Raw genomic sequence first — 24,245 nt, 5'->3', positions numbered from 1 at the left:
GTTCAAGTTCAACTAACGGGCCCAAATTTCACAAAGCAAGTCAGTTTGTGAGTAAATTAAGATGAGGTCATCATTATTTCAGTATTACCGTATACTTTGTGACTTTTTTATTTGGTGGTGTGTTGTGGAATGTATCTGACATACTGTTGTATAACTGTTCATCATTGAATATGGCGTGACAGTGTAAATTAAAAATCATCAGCATAATCATGCAACACTAAGTTGCATCCGATTTGATTGCATAAGTGCACCAAATGAAGTGACAAGTGAGTGTATTTAAGTAAAACATCTGCATTAAAACTTAAAAAAATGCATGAAGTTCCCTGGCTAATGCAGTTTCCCAAAGTTCGTTTAAAAATCTAGAGCGACTTTAGATATCAATACATCGTGTTTGATATCAATATCAATAGTAACATAAGTTGAAAAATGTCAAATAACAAATATAGGGGTGTAAACCAGGACTAAAGTAAATCGGTTGTGCTAGTCCATAATGTACAAATGAGATTACAACTGAAAAAAAATTGCTTTTGAAGTGAAGACCATACATAGACATCAAAATAATGTACATATGATGTTATTTTGACTCTTTTTATTTTACAGTATTTATACAATTATAAATAAAACACAGTCAAGTTTTCATGACACTAATGATTTTTCAGTAGCAAACTATTAAATTTATCGTTTTATGTTAATGAAGTCATCATGTGACACTTTGCCACATGATGACTTCATCATCACAGTGTCTCATATCTTGCGACAGTCATAACTGGCAATTCAAAAATCCAACTTTTCACACCTAACTTACATGTTAAGTTTAGCATCACCAATACACAAGATCCTAATCTTATAATAAACAAAATTTCATTTAACACTTGACAAGTCTGTAGATTATCATTATCGAACCATCCCAAAAAAAAAGTCATTTTTATCAAGTTGAGAGGCAATGCGGACAGAAAATTAAGCACTATTTTCCAGCAACAATGTGCATGTAAGAAAAACACTTTGGGTAAAAATAATAATAATAAACAGAGTGCTCTCAAACATGGCTCCCATGCTGAAAACAATACATTTAACCACTTCAGTGTGGGTCTCCTGTTTGGGAACATTCTGGCTTTCCTGTTAAAATCGCCGATGGTGAAAGGTACGTGGAAAGTCTCCAAGTTGTGTGCCGACATTGCTACATGGAGATCGGCGGCTATGTTGCAGCTAGCGGCGTCATCCGACTATGAATGTTTCTTCCACGAGGAAGAAAGCAGTCTTTTTAGCCAAAAACTTCAAATTTAAATAGCCAGATTTATCATATGCTGTTGAACATTCAAAGATTTTGATGACTAAAAAGTGGATATAATTTCATAGAGACTTTTTAAAGTGACTATTTTTTCATTTTGAAAAGAGTTTTAATATTTTAATATAGTTAGCAATAATTGTAACTGTTATTGTATGTCATTTTTTCATCACAAAAAGTGTATACATGTACTGTAATGGCAACTTGTCTTTAATTTGAATACTTAGGTGTGTCATAGGCTTTTGCCGCTGAGTGTTTAAAGATTTCAGTGTCTTAATAATTTACAAAACTAAGAAATCTTTATTGTTATGTGTATTTTTTATTCTGGTGTAATTTCTTAGAATATCACCTAAATGGTTCGCTTTTATTTATTTTTCCTAAAATAAATGTACCTTTGCTTGTAATCTTTTCAAAATAAATATATATAAAAAAAAATGTTGGACAGAAAATATACCGAACCGAAGTTTCCCAAAAAACAAACCGACTAATTATAATTGAGTACTAAATTCTCTTGTTATCAGGGACAGTGGTTTGGGCATGTAAATAATATATACTAGAGGTTCAGTATTTTGTACTTACAGTGACCACTGTCAAATTTGGAATTTCTTAATTTGTAGTACATGCAGCAGCGGGAAAAGCTTCTCATGTTCGTCTTTTTTTTTTTATCTCGGAATGTCCGCACAAACATGGGACGCATCGCACTGTCTGAATCCTCTGACATCATGAATGCAATACCAATAAAATGAACACGGGAGAAAGGTGTCCCAGTAAAACAACTTTTTACATCCAGCTGCAGCAGTTTTAACAAGCGGGAAGCGCAGCCCGTCTTTGGCTTCACCACCCACTTTTCTCCTCCAGAGGTTTGGATGGTGGCAGAGTTTTCTGCTGCACATCTGCCACACTGCTGTCTGACAGCAAGTCCGAGGGCTTACTGTCATCCTGCACACAACACAAGCATACGCACAAAAACTCAGTAAAAGTACATTTTTGATGCTCAAATCAAAAGGAACATGAAGAAGAAAGTCCCTTGAGCTTCCTGCAAGGCCAACTTACTCTGTGTTTCAGATAAGAGAGGTAGGTGTCCCACCCCAAGGTGATGGTGTTGACGTACACGACACGGAATTTGGGTGAGAGGAAATAAAAGTTGATCATCTGAGCCGCAGGCCAAACGCACCAGTCGGCCTGTCAGCAAGGAGGAGCAACACAGATCAGCATAAACAAACGCCAGAGGATTAGGCAGCGCAAACATTGGTTAAAGCTGTGCATTACAAGCCAAATGTTCGTACACACAAGCACGTCAGCCACTTTAAACTTATCAGTTTTCAAAATTGGAAACTTTCCATAGGAATTTATGGGAATCAATCAGGGATTCACAATATTGAAGGTTGGCTCTTCATGGGGAAATTCAATCTATACTTCGACAAAATCTTGACCAAAACAAGCAGATTTAATGTAAGTAACAGTGGCCCTTTCATTTATGAGTTGGTCGTTAAGTTTTGCTTTGTGTTGAGACAAAACTTGAGGTACAGTATAAGCAAACTTCAGATGCGCTGGTGCCCGAGTGAAATGGACTAAAAACAGAAAAAAATAAGGTGAAATGCCATCGCATGTGGGCTAGGAGAGCTGATGTCTGCTTAGTGACAAATCAAAAAAATGAATATTTATGTTTGAATATGATACCTTTCATTTGCCTCAATTCCTAGTTAATTTCCATAAATCTCCAAATTCCAAATTTGGAATATTTCCCAAATCTCCCAATTTGAATTCCCATGGTCCATAAATATACAGGCAATTTTCCACCCTCTGCAAACCTACCCACAATCAACATCTGCCTCACAAAAGCATACAAAAATGACCAGAGCTTTCTGATGCGGTGGTAAAGTCAATTTTTAACCTGCTCGCACAAACATTAAGAAATGAAAGGTGAAAGAACGCCATAATGCACACGCCTCGTTACGTTTGGTGAGCTCACATGCTAACAATTCAGCTGACGGCGATGCTCTGTTAAATATTTGAGCAGACCAAACCTTCATGAGGTGATTTCCCAACATGGCAATCACATGCTGAAATATCGTCAACTACCAATCGTAGGAATGCTCCATATTCAATTTTAAGGGGAACAGCAAAGTAATCAAAGACATGCTCGTTTGCATATCAAATATTAATGAGAAAATGGCCTATTGACGACGTTTTGGACCAACTAAAATAGCTTGAAATGGGGTGTTGTGGCCATTTCCAACCCAAATTACCTTGCAAACCCAATAAAAGGGCATCAAAGATTTTACAAAAATTAAAAATAAAAAGAGACATAGGATCTTTAAGACTTTACGCATGCTGGAACGTTTTAACATTAACTACAAGTGTAAAAAGAAGTAAACCACTATTAATAGGTAAAAATGGTTCAAAAAACTAAATGTAACTTTGATGATGAGCAACAGATGAAAAGACGAAGATTACCCTTGGCGGTGAGTCTCCACATTAAGGTTGGTCTCATACGACAATTTGAGTCGACAAGTACGACAAGGTTCAAGAAGTGAACATTTTCTTTTTTTTTTTTTTTTTGCTCCCGAGTGGGCTGGTTGCTTTCGCCATTTTGTACTGAGCAGCCAGGACAGAGATGTGCGTACAGCTAACGCTTCTTTACATCGATTTCCTGTATTATGGTGCTCATTCTTTTTCCCCTCATCTAAGCATCCCTATTTAAATATTCCATTACATTACCATTATACATTTTATTGTTTTTATGTAAAGCACTTTGAGACGCTATGTTGTATGAAAAGTGATCTATAAATAAAGTTTGATTGACTGATTGATAAATATTCCACTGTACCAGTGGTGGGCACGTCAATCCGTCAGTTGGCAGGCCGCCATTTTTCAGGCCGGCCCAGTCCGTCCAAGTCTTTAGCGACAGCCAATCAGCATCAAGAACGTATTGGCCGGTACTACGTCACACGCAGGTGGGCACAAGCAGACATGCACTCCAAAAATAAATAAAAAAAAAAAAAATAAAATAAAAGTGTTGTGTACCGTAATGACATTATCTTATATTGTTTTTATTGCACCAATCACCGCACTTGTGTGTGTCTGCTTTTTTTATTATTATTATTTTCGTTATTTGGCTGCATGTCTGCTTGTGCGGCGTAGTAAGTACGTTCTCGACGATGACTGTCTGTCGCCGACGAGGGACAGACCGGGCCCACATGGGCCGGCCTGAAATAGTGCCGGCATGCTGGCTGATGGATTGACGTGCCCACCACTGGTACTTACTTGACATTGTAGCGTTTGGTAGCTTTGTCTTTATTTGTCCAAATGAGAACAATGCTGACTGACTGACCAACGCAAATCATTGTCGGAAACGAGAAAATAGTATTCAGAAAAGTGGTTTCCACGCTATACTGCAGTGCTTGTGTTTAAACTACAAGAACACACTAAACCAGACACGCTTGTCACATCTCCATTGATCCCTGGAGTTCCTGCATGCATGTGTACTTACTTTATAAAATTCCCAGAATTTATCTTTAAATTCCTCCCATCCGTGGGATAAAGAGCGTCCCTCCATGACCCCCATACCTGCAATAAACACAATTGTGAGTCAGTCGTGCGTAAGCGAGGCGCTACATCAAGACAAGCTTGAGATAAGGTGCACACTTAAGGTGAGCTCGATTCTTATACAGCATTGAATTGCCGGCAGCAAACAAAGCGTCGGTCTCATTTATCACACACGACCTTTGAACTAGTTCTGATATGAAAAACATACCATCTTTTGTCTTACCTCGCCCACATCAAGACCTCCACCTTTGACACTTTTGCTCACCTGTCTTACAAGTGAGAATGTTCTGAAGAAACATCATGTTTTGTTTCATGACATTTATTCTACACTTGAAAAGAACGCACGCTGAAAACAATGGCAGGCAGTTGCCAAATTTGGCCAAGGATCAGGACCCCGCCAGGTCTTTTGACCTTCAACAGGCAACACAAATCTACTAAATTATGTAAACATGACAAGAAAGGACTGTCCTCACCTAAAAAGTACCACATGCCAAGTGTCGGCGACGCTATCATCTGATCCACCAGAACCTTCTTGACCACCGTGGTCACAGCATAGCCCACAAATCTTCTGTCCAACCACGTGTACCAAAAGTGCAGCACTGGACCCATGGAGCAGCCCACCACAAACATGCGACCTTTTGGGAACAAGAAACAACAACAGCTCCCTTATTACAATACTTTCAGAAGACATGTATTTTGAGAGTGATTAGTTTGGAGTGATAATAGTACTATGTTAAATTGACTGGACTACTATTTCCTTTGGCACAGCCTCGAATTGGTATATTAATTATGAATGTATCATGTAAATTACTGTTTCATGTTACAGTGCTTCTACGATATAACCATTTGACCACCCGAAGATTGATTTTTGAAAACAATACTACTATTGGGGTGATCAGAAAACAATAAAGTCTGTTATCCTGATTAGTCTATTTACGGTAGTTGTCAGTAGTACTACTGCTGTAGTAAGGTGCAATAATGATCCCAGTAAATGATTTATATAGGAGTTCGGCATTTCTTTGATCTGAACAATGAATGACTTAATTCAGGGGCGAGAATACGAGTACACAACAACTGTGTTTTTGGTTTTTAATAAACGTCAGTTTGCTGACTAATTCCGCCATAATCGCTAGTAGATGCTACAATTTGTTAGCGCACCACAACAGGATATGGTTGCAGTGTTCCATTAGAAACCGGCACAGAGGAGTCTGTGTGCTAACTCCAGCTAGCTTCCAGGTACGACTATTCCAATGTGAGAAATGAAATCGTGCATCGGCCACTTCATGCTTTCTTTTTAGATGCTCGTTTATCACCACCGTGCTGCTATGAAAGAGAGATTCACATCGTTTTAAGTCATTTTGTGAATGTGGCCGGACTTTGGACTGTGTTGCTAACGCTAAAGCCATGACACCATTACCCACAATGCTTCTGGTTACATCACGGATTGACCCGGATTACCACTGCTACGAATGTGCGTTGCATACGGGAATGAGAGCGCGGCTAGTTAACATGGTTCTTTTATATTTTTACATAGATGCATATTTTAAGCATTTATATCGATTTAGTAGTTAGATCTCCAGGGAGCCATCAAGTGTAAAATTGCCGTATTTTCCGGACTTAGACCGCTACTTTTTTCCTAGATTTTGAGCCATGCGGTTTATAGTCCGGTGCGGCTATTGTGTGGATTTTTCTTCCACCACTCGCGGCGCACTAACCGGAATGACACTACAATTTAATACAATACATTTCCCATTAACTGGATGTGACTGCAGGTGGAGGAGTTCAACAGGCGAGGGCGCCATAGACTAGGTTATTGCATTAGGTGCTGTAATGCTTTGATTTTTTGTTTTCCTAGAGGTCCCTGAAGTGCACATGAATGCGATTGGCTGATGTTACGTCTGTTCTGTTGTTTCGATGTGAAATGCTATTATTGATTTAACACGTCGTCGTGTGTTAGATTGGCTGACTTTATTAACATAAAACAAGACAGGTGCACATGTAGAATCTAGTAGAACAACAGATGGTGGAGTCCGGTGGACATTAGCCGACAAACTGGAGCGGCAGTCGGCAGTGAAATGAAGTACTGTTTATTTTCTCTTAGTTCTCTTCTGTTTTAATCAGCAACGTTGCTGCAGTGTTAAAAGGCACTGTTAGGAAAGAATCTGCTCAGGTACATACATGTACATTTACAGTTCATAATCACTCTGTAAATGCAGTAAATATAAAAGTTTTCAACATAGATAGGTGCGGCTTGTATAAAGGTGCGGCTTATTTAAGTTTTTCCCCAAAATGTTCTTAAAATAGAGTGGGTGCGGCTTATATAACGGTACGGCTTATAGCCCAGAAAATACGGTAAACAACCAAGCAAATCCTTTGTTATTGCTCTATTTGGGGAAAAGCGAGCAATTCTGCACATCCGCTCCACTGTTAAGTACCGTAAAATCATGAGAATAAAACAAACCCCACGATAATACGGCTGAGCCTTGACTGGACGTTACCTGAGCCATGAGCAATTGAGATGTCATTCTCAGTCGACAGCAAGTGGCAAAATAGCCACCCCCTGAGATGGATGAAATTGGGTGGATTTTGCTGCTTAATTCATACTCCACAAATACAACATTAATGAGAATACCATGTTTACATTAGTGGGGCCGCAGATAACATGTTATAATTTTTTTAACAATATTAGTGTGAAACTGAAACACATCAACATAGACACCACCTTGAAGACTGACCGTTATGGCAACGTCACTGCCTTAATGAATGTGAAAAAGTGGACTGATCGTTGAAGATGCCTCATTCATTTGCTGCTTGGAGATGGAACAACCTTTTCACAGTTGAAGCCAGATCTCTTTTGATTAAAACTGACAATGCCTTTTGATTGCCTCGAAACAACCACTGCACTCTTACTGTTGTGGCCAGGGGCGTGCTGGCTATTGGGAATTTCGGGATATTGTGGAGATTTTCGCCCAACACCGGCGATTAACATTTTGTACTGTGAACGTAGCACCCCCATCCCACTTGTGTGTAAATGTGAATTTTGGGAATTAAGTTATTTTACATTAAGTGTTTTAGACTTCCCTTCGCAACCTATCGCGTCCCAACCCAACCCAACCCCACCCCACCCCACCCACACCCTCGCCCCGCCACCCTCTCAGTACATCCCTGGTCGTGGCTCTCGCCTTGCGCTCTCACCTGTCCTGTTCCAGTCTCTGATTCTGGTCGGGTCCTTGTGTGTTTCCCGACTCTGCTGCAGGAAGTCACCCAGCGCCAGCATGCCTCCTCCGCTCAGCGTGTTGGTGAGCAGTAGGTAACGGCCCTGGAACAACTGCCGCCACGAGAACCGTATGCGGACTACAAACTCTTTGCCCGCCCGGGGAAGCATATTGTTTGGAACGTAGAAAGAACACTGTCATCTATAAAGTTCTTTTTCGGACGAGTTGAACAGACAGAACCGCGCCTAGACTCCTAAAATGAAGTGTCCTCAATGATAAGACGAAAGTTGATGACGTGTTAGTTTGCGTCGTTCGAAACAAACAGAAGAAATGTTTCAAGAGAATGCACGAGGACTAAAAGAAAAGGTAAATGTGTGCGCGCCATCTGCTGGTGAGGAAGAATACACGACTGTTGTATGTTCACTCTTGCTCAGCACAGTACAGGCTGGGCGCCCTTGATTTTCGACTGAGTTTCTCTTTCTGAGTTCTTACGGCGGCGACGTAATCCGAACCAAAAGTTCTGGATATATGTAGTTGAAAAAGAGTAGTGAAGGAATTCGGTGCCCTCCACCACGTGACATTGATGCTTTTGCAGTAATGCTGGGCAGTAATGAACACCGCAGGAAGCTTTAAGGCTTGACATGACAGTTGTGGTTACTGACCTCCTCATCAGTAATTCAGTCCCTCCACCAGTTCTCATCAATAAAAAATGACAGTTTGGGTGTGTATTTCTAGTGTGGCTCTTGATTGGTCACACGGGCTGTCCATCTTTGGTCCATCGTGTGGTGTAAACGGGCCAGTAGTTAGTAGAGTTAGAAATAATGACGATGGCAAATATTGCCTTCAAAATAAAAGCTAACGGAGGAAAACGGCTGTTGGTGAAGCTAGGTAATCCTGTTTATAATGAGAAGTTTTGCCTCACGTGGTATAATTTGTGTAACCCATACCACCTAATTTAAGGGTGTCACATACGGTATATGACATTGTGACTTCCACAATCACACATTTATCGTGGAAGTGTAAGCGGAATTTCAGCCTCTCCAACTTCTAACTTAATCTTAGTGGTGTCTGCGGTCGCAGGACGCGGTGGAGTGCACAGCAGCTGGATAGGAATCTACAAGGTGGGGTTCAGTCTTATATTTTTTAATAGATATATATAGTGTGTAATGCTTTATTTTAAAATATCCATCCCTCTTCAAATGAATATACTATAATGATTACTATGCATTAGATCAATTATTAAAATATCTTATCAAATAATTAATTATTTGCAAGGTATTTGCAAGGTATTGTCAAATGTAAGATGTTAAAAGCCACGCGCGGAAGAAGATGTTGGCATTTCAGCAGCTGTTTTTGAAAAGCGAAACCAATCATAAGCTTAACGCATTCATTTGTTGGGGATTTGGACGTGTGTTGAAGACAAGTGCAGAGGGTGTTTGGAGTGATGCAGGGCGTCCTGCAAGCAAATGCGTTTCATTGTCGGATGCTACTAATCGAGATAATGGATCCTAATTGATCTGAAGGCACAAAGAAAATATGACTTCATTCAGCCACATTCTAGTTATGCAATAATCAACATGTATTTTTGCTAGTGCTGCTTTGATTTGCAGCGATGCAAACGAATGGACATGCTGTATGTTGCAATATTAGATTATACTTTGGTGCTATGTAACATACCGGTAAATCACGAGGGCCGTTTTTATTATCTGTGATAGGCTTAACGATTTGGTGCTAAACCAATCACATCGTGTCAAATTTAACAACAGGAATTATTGTGGTGGAAAAATCCCATTTTAGTGGAAACCTACCATCACATTTGGATACATGATAAATGTATTATGGAGCAGATACTGGTAACTTAACAAAACATATTAGATTGATACAATTCAGTAGAGTCATCAGGTTGCCAACCATCCATTTTCTATAGGCTTGTCCTCAATAAGGTCAGGGTAACTGGAGCCTGACACCCTGGAGTAGTTGCCAGCCAAGAACAGAGAGCACAGAAATACAGTCATGCACACTCACATTCGCAATTATGGAGAATTAAGAGTCTTGAGTGAACCTACTGTAATATGCGCGTTTTTGGGATGTTCGCGGAAGCCGGAGCACCTGTAGAAAAACCACCCATGGAAGGTTCCAACTCCACAAAAAAAGAGTCGAGATTTGAACTCTGAACCTAAGAACTGTGACACAGATGTGCTAGTAAACACTATAGGTAAAACAATTCACTCAAGAAATAATTTTCATATACACAGTGCATTCATATAATGAACGCTCAATGTTTTCTTGCCACTATGTCATGTTACAGTATATTCTATTTCTTTGCTGATTGGCTGGGGGTAATCATGGCGGGTGTACTGAATTAGATGTATTCATTCTATTTTGAACACCCACTAATGGAACCAAATTTTATTTCTTACTGATAAGCATCTTAGTTAAAGTATATCTTTCAATTAAAACAAACTTAGCTGAAAAAAAGTAATATACCTCTAGATTTGTATTTTTGTGAAATTAAATGAGCAATTTACAAAAGGAAGAGACTTTTATTGAACTGTCATGTTCCAAAGCTGCCACGTGCGTACATGCATATTAAAGTAATGCTATTTGTGACAATAAAAGAAATGTGCCAGTCAAAATAAACAATTATTTACTAGAGCTCAGACTACTACAACAAAAACGAACAAGGGCTGAATCAACTCAAATGGATTACTGTACTTAGTATTGTACCAGTACAACAAATGAACAATCAATCATAATCAAAATAGTAAATGGAGTGCACTTTATCTACACCACAGGTGTCAAACTCTGGTCCTCGAGGCCCACATGTTTTAGATGTTTCCCTCCTCCAACACACTGGATTGAAATGATTAGCTCATCAGCAAGCTCTGCAGAAGCCTGATAACGATCCTGATCATTTGAATCAGGTGTGTTGAAAGAAGGACCCATCTCTAAAACATGCAGGACAGCAGAGATGGGCATTCCGTCCCAGGGACAAAACGGTCCGTCTGTCCGTCCCAGACGGACGCCCATTTTGTGGACGGATGGACGGAGTATGACAAGTCTTTTAAAAAGGATGGACTAAGTAGGCGGAAAATGTTTTTTTGTGCAAAACCTGACGGGTCATGTAAAAATCTTTGAATTGTATTGTATTGGTAAGGATAAGTAGTATTAGGGATGGATGGATGATGATATGCTGAATGTCATATATAGACACATAAATCAGCAGTTTTAACTACAACAAAGAATATAAAGCGACTGTGCAATTATCACTAATGACAGATTTATTTAAAGTTTACCATTATGTCTTGAAAATATGAGAATCCAAGGCAGACATTTTAGCATTGTATTTGTATTCACGTTTTCATTCAGACTGTCTTTCAATCACCTGCACCACCCTTTTATCTTCTTGGCTTTTCTGTTTGCTGTGCAGAAAAGGGAGAAAAGATGAAGCGGTGCTATTTATATCTTCCTCCTCCTCTCATCTGTATCCACACGCTTCCTAGAAAAAGAGGCGCGTGATTGGAGGAAATAGGGGGAAAATGCCATCTCAGACAACCTGTGAGGACAGCTGCTGCATTACAAGGAATAATGTGATCTTCTGAGCCAAATTTTCAGTGAAGATGTTGCAAAGTGCAGGATTGATGCAGGATGTACCCTGCCTTTTGTCCAAAGTCTTCAGGGATGGGCTGCAGCTCACCAGTGACGCAAATGAGGACACGCTTTATAAAAAAATGGATGGATGGGTGTTTACATGAGTGTAGAGGTGTAAAGGAGCATCTTAAAAACATTTGAGCATTTACATCGCTGCCTCTGAGCTCAGGTTGTGCTCAGGAGGTCACTGTCAAGGGTCTCCACTGCTTTCTCAAGCGGTGGGGTGCTTACTCCAATTAGAACTTGAACTTGCAGTCTGCAGAGAGGCAGCCAATGCCGATTAATTAAAAGAGCGTGACTAGCTGGCAGCAGCACTTAGGTCCAGATCAATCCTGCTCGTCGCTCGTGAATCGTCTTCACTTTTCACTTTCGTTGAAAGATTGAAGTGATCAACTTGTGATGTCATCACCCAGGACAGGCAGTCACATTCATTACTGAATTACTGAAAATATGACCACTTGGGCAGCATGGCACAGTTGTGGGTTATGAGTTATGCCTCACTGAGGTTCAGTGTTTGAAAATCCCAGCTATGCGCTTGCTCTGTGGCGTATACTCTGGTGCACATTGCCAAAACATTCATTTAGGTTAACTATTTTATGCGTCATATTGTTTTTAGATGTGTTCTGCATGATTGATAAACTACCATGATGTTCGCAAGGGTTTAATGTGAAGACCCTAGAAAAGCTATACAAAATATAGGCATATTAATAAATCTTTTATTATGTAAAGGTTTATGCTAATTTCTCTCACAGCTCTACTGTGACAAAGCAGTTCTGCATACTACTTTTACATAGGCCATTTTTGTTCATTTAAAGCACTAAGGATGGGGGAAAAAAATTGCAGATACCGGAATTGCACATAAATTACCCTCGAGTGTCAACACTGGTCGGTGACAACTCAGACTTAACAATAGAACATAAAAAATACAAATATCGCACGTTGCATTCTGTTTAGTTGGCCTAAGATGACAGCTAATAAACTTTAGGTATTGCCTGTAGCGTTGATAAAGCTTTTACGATGGCAACAGGTTATTTCATATGGGAAAGTGTGCCTCTGAAAGACAGTGACCATTTGTGATGCTACGGCACCAAAAGCAGTCAACCTAAATCACCCTAAAAACAACAGTGATACCCATAATATCAACCAGTGAAATACAAAGTGGAAAAGGGTAAAGGGGTCAGAGAGAGATTGTTTTGGTAGACAATGATATATAATACAGTACGTTGTAATTGGCCGCAGACTAGACAAGGTTGAATAAAAAAAGTGAAATCTAAAATTAAAAACATATTTAATCAAAGACACAAAGACAGGCTTTACTGCTTCAAATACTTGCTGAGCTGAGTAAACAGTATGTGTAGCAGTAACACGAGAAGATAGATTTAAATAAGACTCGCCTCAGAGAAAACAAACACTGAATCTTGGCTGTGATAAATTGTGAGCTGGCTTCTTGGCATGTGGTCTTTTTTTTTTTTCTTGTCCCATGTGGCGCAGTTCAGATACACCTCACAGCATGAACCTGGTCAATCTCAAGGCCATTGAAATCCCTGCCAATTGCATAAATGTCATATATGTGAACCGTTACCCCACCGCTGATGTTTCAAAAACACACAAAACTACAGTGAATGCTTGAAGGTTGGAAGTCAACCCAAACATATTTTTTTGAGAATATGCTCTATGCAGGCCCACTAGTTGAAACAAGGCATTCTGATTAATATTGTGTTTGTGGAATATGAGAAATGACATGTTCCTAGCTATCTCAGGGGGACGGCCATTTTGTCACTTCTGTTGAGTGAAAATTACATCATAGTTACTCAGGGCTCAGGTCACAACCAATCACAGCTCACCTGTTTTCTGAAGCTGAGCCATGATTGGTCGTTATCTGAGCCCTGAGCATCTGTGATGTCATTTTCAGTCGACAGAAGTGACAAAATGGCTGCCCCTTGAGATGGCTAAAAACAGGTGGATTTTGCTGCTTAACTCATATTCCACAAATGCAATATTAATCAGAATGCCTTGTTTCAACTAGTAGGACTGCATAGAACATATTCTGGAAAAAAATATGTTTGGGTTGACTTCCGCTTTAAACTTGGGAACTAAATTCTATGTAATGTTGAGGAAAATGTTTGTTTGCGTCTGTATTTTTGCCCACCATTGTTGTTTAAACTGCATTTTGTGCGTGGGAAAGAGTAAAAAAAAAAAAAGAAATATAGATGGATATAAACACTGAACTGGAGCCGGGCATAAAGACCTGCAGTGTAAATGCACATTGACCAAAACAGAAGAGTAGTTCTCACTTACAGACTCAGACACAAGCTTCATTCTTACCTTTTGGTTTTATGCTACTTCATTATTCATCCAGCGTCTCTGCTCATGTAATCTGATAGCAGGGTGCAGTTGTTTTGCTTGGGGCTTTAGGCTGTCAACGTTCTAGTGTTGCAATGCAGCAAGTCAAGACAATGGTCTAAACATAGAGCGGCGCATTGGGACTCTGAGGGAGTCTGAGTCCTCGGCTGAAGTCAACGTCTTTTCAAGGTCTCCAAGTTTCCTCAGTCCATTTCGTCACTGAGTCACATGATTAGGATTTTCTTTGTCTTAATCACCTTTTAAATCCTTTACTTTTATTCTCATTCAATGATAGTTTTCGCAATTCAGAAACTAAGAAGAAATGAATGTGATGATGTCTTATCATTTTATACTCCTAACACCTCTCAGTAAATCTCAATTACTACTACAAACAATAATGAAATGAGCACAATACCTTTACACTACGCTGACAGTACAGATATATTGTAAACTACTCTATTGCTATTATAGGAATTCATTTATTTATGTCCTTTTGTCACTATACTTTGCAGGACACTAATTAGCCTCTAATTAGTTCAGATTTAGAATACATTTTCAAATGAATAAATTCCAGAGTCTAGTCTTCTATATATCTCTTACCTCAACAAAGACCATTTGTCACAGAACTTGACTTTCCCCTCCTCCGTTCATTTCTGTCTACAGATGGCGTCAGCCACAGCGACCTATGGCCAGAAGGAGTCCTCAGACCAGAACTTTGACTATATGTTTAAGATCCTCATCATTGGCAACAGTAGTGTGGGTAAAACCTCTTTCTTGTTCCGTTACGCCGATGACTCCTTCACACCCGCCTTTGTCAGCACGGTGGGCATCGATTTCAAAGTGAAGACCATCTACAGGAATGATAAGAGGATCAAACTACAGATCTGGGTAAGTCTTTTGTTGACTTGTATGCAAATAGGGAAGCCTGTGAGTAAAACGTAACATAGGTCACTGCAGAGATTCAGAATCCTGCGAAATGTCAAATTTTGAGGTTAAATTCATTCCTTATTTTCTTGACTCGACCCATTGTGACACTTATTATAAGGATTATTGTATCCCCTCCGCCGTACACTGCCTAATGACTTTCATCAGTAAATCTGCTAAAAGTAGATTTTGAACGATCTTGATTCACATTCTAAGATTTCTTGGTTCTGCTGACTTCAAAGTTCATTAGCTTTGAGTGAGGACTTGTTAGCTGCACAAGGAGAACAGCAACACTTTAAAGTGTTGCATCAGCATGATGCTGGTGATGTTGAGACTGAAGATGCTGACCGCGGCGTGCTCTTTGTGGATGCACAGTACACCTGTTCCTCTTTGTAGGGATCATAACACAAACCCTCACAGTGTGGATATTTTAGTCACAGACACAGTGAGGTTTCAATCCGGTGTAGAATTTGTATGTGCTCTGCATGCTTTCCTCCCATATTCCAAAAAATATGCATGGTTTCATCATTGGAGACACAAAATTGTCCAGATGTGTGAACAGTGATACCAGTAGTGAGTTATTCCAATATATCAATGTTTTGAAGTCAACCGAAACATATTTTTTTCAAGAATATGTTCCCAGCGGGCCCACTTGTTGAAACATGGCATTCTGATTCATTTTGCATTCGTGGGATATAAGTTAAGCAGCAAAATACACTCGTTTTCAGCCATCTCTGGGGGCGGCCATTCTGTCCGCTCACAACGACCAATCACGGCTGACCTGTTTTCTGAATCTGAGCCGACCAATCACAGCTCGCCTGTTTTCTAAAGCTGAGCTGTGATTGGCCGGTATGTGAGCCCTAGGTAGTTGTCATTTTCAGTTGACAGACGTGACAAAATGGCCGCCCCCAGAGATGGCTAAAAACGGGTGGATTAACTCCATCCATCCATCCATTATTTACATCGTTTGTCCTCACAAGGGTCGCGGGCATGCTGGAGCCTCACACCTACAGGCAAGTTAGAGTGTCCAATCAACTTACCATGCATGTTTTTGGAATGTGGGAGGAAACCGGAGTACCCGGAGAAAACCCACGCAGGCAATGCGACCCGAATAAGGAGAAGCGGTATAGGTGATGGATGGGTGAACTTTAATGTTGGCTGCCCTTTTGGATAAACATATCAGGGTTATCTGTAATGCTCTCTTATTTTCTGAAAGGTCAGCATACAGTATGTGTGTGTTAGTTGGGGTGTTTGTGCGCGTGTATGTTTGTCTCTGTTGTCACCCTTTTTTCAGGTCTTGCCTCCAGGAAGGAAGACACAATCAGCCAATCAGAAAAAGAGCGTAGGGTGACCAGTGCTGCTCTCCCCCTCCCCCATTACTAGACATCTCTGAGAAAATAGCCTCAGTTACACACACACACATGCAAAATCCCCATCCCCCCATTTATGCAACTCTCTCAGCCAAGCCATGTAAAGAGGAGGATGTTTTGAGCTCAAATTGTATTGAGTGCGATGGTTCAACATGACTTATTTAACTGTGAATAGGCTGATTTCCCCTTAATGTTATCAAATCATTAAACAAAGTCAGCATCACTCTTCTTTCCCCACTAAAACAGAATGGATTCATTCATGGTAGCAAAGAAAATGAAATGATGCACTTCAGTGCCAATGTTCTACTGCGCCTTTATGACACAACATCATTGAAAAATACCTCATTTGAATGTGATTATCGACACAATGCATTTGCTGTATATAGGGCACTCGCGTTGACTCACGGTGTGTCTGTTACGTAACAACACTCGGTGCTACCTACACTGACATTTTAGTCATAGAAATGATAACCCTGTCCTCCACAAGCAAGCATATTGAGTGGATGAGCAGACGAGTATTTCAAAGTGCATCAGCACTGCAGCTGGCTATAAATAGATGGATATTCTGGCCATCTTAGAACGAGGAAGAGAGTGATAAGAAAGCGCATTCTCGTCATGCAAATGTATGGATTATATCCATCCCGTTTCGCCATTGGTCACCCTGTTCCAAATACAGATTACAATATGCAAATGTACTGTATGTCGTTGCACCAGTTGCAGATTGCAACTATATACAAAGCGGGTGATAATAAATTGCAGGGTCAAAATGTTTGACATCATAAAACCAGCCAAGTTTTTAAGGAGCATTGTAATATTCTTAGCTACCGTACAAATCTAAAAATGAGTTATCCGCTGAAAGAAAAAGAATAACAATGCAATGTGTTCCCATCCTTAAATCAACCCAAGCACATTTTTTTCAACAATATGTTCCCAGCAGGCCCACGGCATTCTGGTTAATAGTGCGTTTGTGGAATATGAGTTAAGCAGCAAAATCCAACCATTTTTAGCCATCTCAGGGGACGGCCATTTTGTCACTTCTATCGACTGAAGATGACTTCACAACTGCTTGGTAACGACCAATCACGGCTCAGCTTCAGAAAACAGGTGAGCCGTGATTGGTTGTTACCTGAGCCCTGAGCAAGAGATGGCTAAAAACGAGTGGATTAACTCTTATTCCACAAACGCAATATTAATCAGGATGCCTTGTTTCAACTAGTGGGCTTGCATAGAACATATTCTTGAAAAAAATTCGTTTGGGTTGACTTCCACTTTAACCTTGATTTTAAGTGGAAGCAGAGAGGGAGATCACTAATTGGGAGCATAAAGAATTCTCACCTCACACACATTCTTAACTTTGATGTGAGTGTAAAATGTGCTGCTTTATATATACAACAGAAGAGTAAGAATAAGTTGAAAAGCTTTATTGATTTGCTGAGGTCTCGCAAGTTGTGTCTGGATGTTTTTAACAACATTGGAGGTGTTTTATTTGTTAATTGTTTTTATTTTTCATTTTTGAAAATGTTGGATAAATCCTAAATTGGATAGTGCATTTGACTCGAGCTTTGCTCTCAATGCCACGCGAGGCAAAAGCAGAATGATAAACAATCGGCAATCTCTGATTTGGTGATAAAATATACCCTAGTTGTACATACATCTGTTCTCTGTACATCTTATCCTTATTCAAGTCGCATGGGTGATTCAGTATAGTCATTTAGTTCCAATAAGTACCGTCGGTTAGAGTCAATAAAGAATCCACTGCATTATGTCTGCGTAAATGATGGCCTCACTGGCAATAGACAATTTAGTTGGGCTAAAATTCATATTTTACAAAGACGTGTTTTACCTTTTAGTCTTTCCTAATAGGCGGTAAACCATAAAACGGTTAATTTCTTCAATACATGTTAATGTAAAAGTGAACAGATGTTTGATACAAATTTCTGTGATTTCAAGGACACGGCGGGTCAGGAGCGTTACCGTACCATCACTACAGCTTACTACCGAGGTGCCATGGGCTTCATCCTTATGTATGACATCACCAACGAGGAGTCCTTCAATGCCGTCCAGGACTGGTACGTGAGAAGGGAAATACTGGGATATTTCGACCTGATCCACTTCAAAATGAATGTGCAATTAATATGTCACGTTATTTGCGTTCATTTTTTTTTTTTTTTTTTATGTAAATGTTATATGGGATGAGCATTTGACTACAATATCCTTGATGAACAATGTGAGTTAATGTTCTGTTTCCATTCCGTTGTTGTTGCCGGTAGCTTACTTAATTTACTTTGTCAATACAATTTTGCTATATTCTTTTACATTTGTTATCGGATGTAAATGCCAGGATGTGAGTTTAATGACTTACTGTAAATTCCATTTCTGTATCGTGCTACTGCGCATATTTGCTTGCCCATGTGTGTTGTCACGTCTGTTTTTGTTATTCAGGCTAGTATGCCAACTAACACAATTGATGAACCTCATGTGAAGACGGTTTTCTTGTTAAATAATTGAACTACTGAATGCAATTGTTTATGTAACATGGTTTCATAATTGTGTACATTGATGCTTACTGACCCTCTCTGTTTTAAGTGCTCTGCCCAATCACAAAGCACTCTTTTTTGAGGGGTCTCAATTATTCACTTTTTTTTGCTATTCGTGGCAAGGTTTTTCCCTGCCTGAGCAAATAGAGGGATTTTAAAAAAAATTGCTTTACAAAACATTGTAGGGATGCAAACGACGAGCCATAATAGAGCAGGGGGGAACTCGCTGTATAACATAGCTTTTTAAAGACAATCACTGGGTTAACAAAAATTGTAAAAATTCTCAAGAAACAAAAAGGGAGTGAGTGTCCCACTCCTATGCTTCAGTTTATGTTGGCAAGCATGACGAGTGCTTTTGCTTCCAGGTCTACTCAGATTAAGACATACTCATGGGATAATGCCCAGGTGCTGCTGGTGGGAAATAAATGTGATATGGACGATGAGCGCATGGTGAGTGGAGACAGAGGCCGGCAGCTGTCTGAACATCTCGGTGAGTACGCACATACGCTGTACAAATTTGTGATTCACCCTGTGCGTTTAGCCTCTCTGTGTAGTTTATTGCTCTTTTCACAGCCCTTAACTCTATAATGGAGGTTGGAACTGTGTGTGGTAATCTTAGGATGGATTTACACTACAAGATTCAAGTGACCCCGTACTGATTACTCCCGCCGAAACCAGCCCCCCAAGCGTGCCAGAATTTGATGTAATGCAAGTGTGCATGTGGTATTTGTCAGGTGTAGGCAACTGGTCCCAAACATCTAAGAACTGATTGATAAAGTTTGTTAGATTTAAAGGATTTAGTCATTTTAGTCTTAATCCACATGCTTCAAACACATCAAAATGCACAATATATTGCGATCATTTGGAGTACTCCGCCCTCCCTTCTCATGCAAATGGTTTATTCCATCAAGCAATAGGGTAGCAAAATAAACATGATGCCGAATTATGAGTAAAGCAAAGTGGAGTTATCTCAGTGGAGCGGAGAAGAGAAAAAGGAAGGGAAAGCAAGCCCTTCATTGCAAAATTAAGAAAGGTTTCAACTAGACTTTAAACCGATCTGATCAACTGGATCAAAATTGTTAAATATTTTGCATTTTATGCAAAATCGTTTGACTGTAATGTCATAATTTGCGTGATGTATCAATGACGCCGTTGATATGTAAAATGAAACTTTACAGTAAACAACCTTGTTCTCTCCGGTTTCGTTGTGTGCTGCCATAGTGTACGCGTAAGCCCGGAAGATAGCGGTAATCTAATTTTAGCCTTGTAGTGTAGGGCTGCTCGATTATGGAAAAAATCAAGATTATTTTGGTAATTGAAATTACGATTATTCAAAGAATCATTTATTTTTTGGAACAAAATAAAAAAATGTTTAAACAAAAAATCCAAAGAAAAATACATTTCTTTGAAACCTTGTAATTATGTAAATTCCTTTGTACCAAACAAAACTTATAAAATGTATTATAAAATAAAAAGGTGAAAATTATGAGTTCCTTGTAAACAAACAGTGCGTTGGATATAAATGCATATTAATAATGGTTTTACGTTTATGCCAATTTTGTAATTGTGGATTATAATCATAATTTTACCGGCAATTCAATTTCAATTAATTGCACAGCCTTATTGTAGCATGTCGTGAAGCCTTTGCGCTGGCAGGCGTATGTTCCGCCTCAGTGCCCTTGACCATCCAATCACAAAGTAATAGCGTTCGTGTATTTATTTTTGTTATGGTAGGCTTTACAGCCAGAGAATGGATCACTACGCAGACAAAAGGGTTTGAGAGTGACACAGGGTTTATTCCAACAAGAAGTAAAGCACAAAAACAATATTAGCACAAAACTACGATGACAAAATGTTGTCGTGAGAACGAAAACAAGTGATCCTACTCACTAACAAAAGTTGGACAGAGCCACAACGGAAGGATGGTAACCGCAGAGCGGACCGAAGGTCTATTTATAAAAATGGAAACACAAAATCACAGTAGAATTTAACTATACAAACCTTAATGTGGAAGTCAACCCGAACACATTTTTTGAAGACTATGTTCTACGCAAGCCCACTAGTTGAAACAAGGCATTCTGATAAATATTGCGTTTGTGGAATAAGAGTTAATCCACCCGTTTATAGCCATCCCTGGGGGCAGCCATTTTGTCACTTCTGTCAACTGAAAATGACAGGGCTCAGGAAACGACCACAGCTCGCCTGGTTTCTAGTGCTGCAGCTGAGTGACTCCGCCCACATTCAACAAGGGCAGACTGTGGATGGAGAGAACGCATTAACAAGAGGCCAAAAATACAGGACATGACAATACCCCCTCCTCAAAAAAACGGCAAATGCCAAACCACCAGCTCTGGAAGGGTGACTGGCATGGAACTCACGGAGGATGGACGAGTCCAGAATTCAGGCGCGGGGGACCCACTGGCGCTCCTCCGGCCCATCGCCCTCCCTGAATCTGTACAGCTACGCCGGAGCCAAACAACTTCGAGAATGTCCTCACGTACACGTCACATACACGCCATGTCAGAAGTGGACAAACATAATAATCACTGCGATCGTGGGGCACTGGGACTTGTACAACACAGCCAGATTCCATTACATGCCAAGAAGAGCAGGCGTAGGCTGCTTGGCGTAGCTGCTAAGTAAGTGTATGGACTTGTTTACAACTGTTGAGCCAAGACAAGGTGACAAGGGACAGTTGGTCCCCGGGCTGCAAATTTAGCCAGGACCGCTTTTGCATCCTGAGCTATTCCCCTTATTACCTTTAATGGAAAGCTATGATGTAGCAAATTTCCAAAATAACTACTACTGTATTTAAAAATAATATATAATTGCTTGATGTTTAATTTAAATTTGTAGTAGGTCAGTGGCCCTTGCGTCCTTTCATTTTTCTGTACGCGGGCCTTGGATTAAAAGTTTGGACACCCCTTCTCTATGTAGATGATGCAGTTGTTGCCATCCTAGCAAGTCTGATAAAGATTTACCGTTAAATGAACTAAACTACCACTTTTTTTCTATATTAACCTAAGTCATTTGAAACATCACACCAGTTCTACACACAAGATCCCAATGAGCATTCAACATTTCTGTTCTTCTCCCCCCCCCCATTCCAGGTTTCGAGTTTTTCGAGGCCAGCGCCAAAGACAACATCAACGTAAAGCAGACCTTTGAGCGTCTGGTCGACATTATATGTGAAAAGATGTCAGAGAGTCTGGATGCTGGTGATCCTGCCATCACGGGGGCCAAGCAGGGGCCTCAGCTAACAGAGCAACCTGCTCCACCACACCAGGACTGTGCATGTTAAAGATGCCCATCCGCTTCCTTCTTCCATTGTCCATCACCCTTTTCACTCACTTTCCAGCTCCCTTCTTTTGAGTGAGGACCACTGGCTGGTGGTCCCGGGAACCGTCTTGTAAAAGTGTCTGAAATTCGTTGAGCAAATCATCTCTTGAGATGCTCTCATGTTACTCCAAAAAAAAAAAAAAAAAAGAGTTATGAAATCCCTTTTCACACCTCCATGTTTCAGACTCTTTTCAAAGTCAGATTCTTCGGGATTCTTTTATTGTTTCTGTGTATGTGTGTGTTTAAAAGGATTTGACGGCGCCCATCCACCGTCAGAGTGCCATTTAAATCCTTTTGATGTTTACAGCATCTTTATGTTTGTTGGGATGTGGGGAACAAGAAGTCCACAGTGGAGTCATGTTTGGCGTACTTGGCAGGAAGGAACGACCCACCTGAAATCCAACTATGTGTTCAGTTCCTTATACAGTCAGGTATGAATATCCAAGGTATCAAGACACCGGCTTTTCTTTTTTTTTTTTACTCTTTTTTTTTTTCATATGCCTGTGTTGCTTTTATTATTTTGCTGTATCAAGAAGTGGGTAAATGAACAAGATTGAGGAAAAGGATCTGAGACGAAATAGCATTTTATTTATTTTAGATGTTTACATATGAATATTGTGGAATATATGACATATACAGGTATGCATTTCTGAAAGTAAATGTAAAAAGATATGAAGTTCTATGAGGATAATATTATATACATCTATCAGGTCTTTGTTGTGAAGTTTGTTTGGATGGTTTGTGTGCACTTGACTCCTTACCTCGTGTCCCGGTCAGTTTGGTCTCATGCGGCTTTGCTGCGATGTTGCAAAATGATCAATTCAACACTTGAAAGGTGGGACAAAACAGCGCTTGAATAAGTTAAAAAAAACTGACATTTTTCATCATCCAATCCAAACGCTGCTGCTATTAAAATTATTTAAAAAAATAATCATTCAGAAGAGTCATTGTATTTATGTACCAAAGCTTCAAATGATCTTGGAGGTATTACAGATGTAACAAATTTAATATGACGGTGATGAACAAACTTTTAATTGCCTCATATGTTCACAGAATAGTATATTTAACATTCAGATGTCATGTCAGTCATCTTGATTGGCTTGTTTGTTTCAAAGCAGCTCATTTCTGTCATCTGGTGATACGCTCACGCAGGTGGTTTATAAAATATCTACATGCACTAATAGTTCAAACAATTCAGCACTTTATGAAACAAAATTAACAGTGTTGCTGGTTTAAAAATATATATTATGGTGGTTTACCTCAACGCAAGATAGGTGGTTTTTTTTTTTCATTTTAATAAAATTACATATTAAAGCTTTTTCAAGTTTACCCCAGGCGCTCGTGAGAATAAGCGCAAAGGATTGAGGACAAAGCATGAAAAAAAATGTGATTAAAGTAAGGTATTATTCCATCATTTATATTTTGAGGTACAATATATCTTGTCTCTGTTGTCAACATGTCCGGTTGTAATGTTTCAATAAGAGAGCGAATGAGGATTTTTTTTTTTTATGCTAATCATCAAGACAAACCAAGAAGACTAATTTTGTCCTTCTGGTGGTGACTGTTTCTTTTCCAAACTGTTAAAAAACGATCCCCCTATCTCATGTCTTCCTCTCTTTATGAACCAGACGTGTAAAAATTGTACCTTTGATTCTTATACTGTATGTTGGTTGTGTTCTCTTGACTCAGGCTTGCAAAAAAAAAAAAGAAAGAAAGAAATAGGGGACGAAAGAAAAAACAATGCTGGTAATAACAAAAGAGCCATGTTGCAGAATGTCTGCATTCATATCACCAGGCCTGCTTGAGAATGAATGTTTCAGTTAAAGTTACAAAGCAATACAGTAACTACAAAAAATACTATTTCCTTCCAGCTCGGCAGGACTTGCTGACTTGCTGATGTGCATTTGGTCTTGTCCCACTGCCTATTCAAGCCACCCCTCTTCAGTTTGGCCAGTAAGATTAAAGAATATGCTGTTGTGTTTTTATGTGTTCTGTACTTTGTGGTAAAACAATAAAAGCATTACTAACTGAA

General features: G+C 39.7%; 2 protein-coding genes across 4 annotated transcripts; one reads left to right on the top strand and one right to left on the bottom strand.

Moving 5' to 3' along the window:
- Window positions 1-574: 574 nt before the first annotated feature.
- On the bottom strand, window positions 575-8,856 carry mpv17l2 (MPV17 mitochondrial inner membrane protein like 2). Its single transcript, XM_086046575.1, has 5 exons — window positions 8,030-8,856; window positions 5,308-5,469; window positions 4,779-4,855; window positions 2,339-2,467; window positions 575-2,224 (listed from the first exon to the last, which is right to left on the bottom strand). The coding sequence occupies exons 1-5, from the start codon at window positions 8,217-8,219 to the stop codon at window positions 2,120-2,122; spliced, it is 663 nt and encodes a 220-aa protein (XP_085902701.1). The 5' UTR covers window positions 8,220-8,856; the 3' UTR covers window positions 575-2,119.
- Window positions 8,125-24,245, top strand: rab3ab (RAB3A, member RAS oncogene family, b). 3 transcript variants are annotated; one of them, XM_086046577.1, is made up of 5 exons: window positions 8,125-8,144; window positions 14,707-14,931; window positions 18,288-18,406; window positions 19,240-19,364; window positions 21,985-24,245. In XM_086046577.1, exons 2-5 carry the CDS (start codon window positions 14,707-14,709, stop codon window positions 22,173-22,175), a joined length of 660 nt encoding a protein of 219 aa, XP_085902703.1. In that variant the 5' UTR covers window positions 8,125-8,144; the 3' UTR covers window positions 22,176-24,245. The 3 variants fall into 3 exon arrangements, with proteins under 3 accessions (XP_085902703.1, XP_085902702.1, XP_085902704.1); XM_086046576.1 differs by lacking the exon at window positions 8,125-8,144 and adding an exon at window positions 8,993-9,170; XM_086046578.1 differs by lacking the exons at window positions 8,125-8,144; window positions 14,707-14,931 and adding an exon at window positions 15,824-15,980.

This window comes from Filicampus tigris, chromosome 12 (assembly GCF_054856515.1).
Source record: "Filicampus tigris isolate MCC_2025a chromosome 12, RoL_Ftig_1.0, whole genome shotgun sequence".
Classification (NCBI taxonomy): Eukaryota; Metazoa; Chordata; class Actinopteri; order Syngnathiformes; family Syngnathidae; genus Filicampus; species Filicampus tigris.
This window is presented reverse-complemented; position numbering and strand designations above follow the sequence as displayed.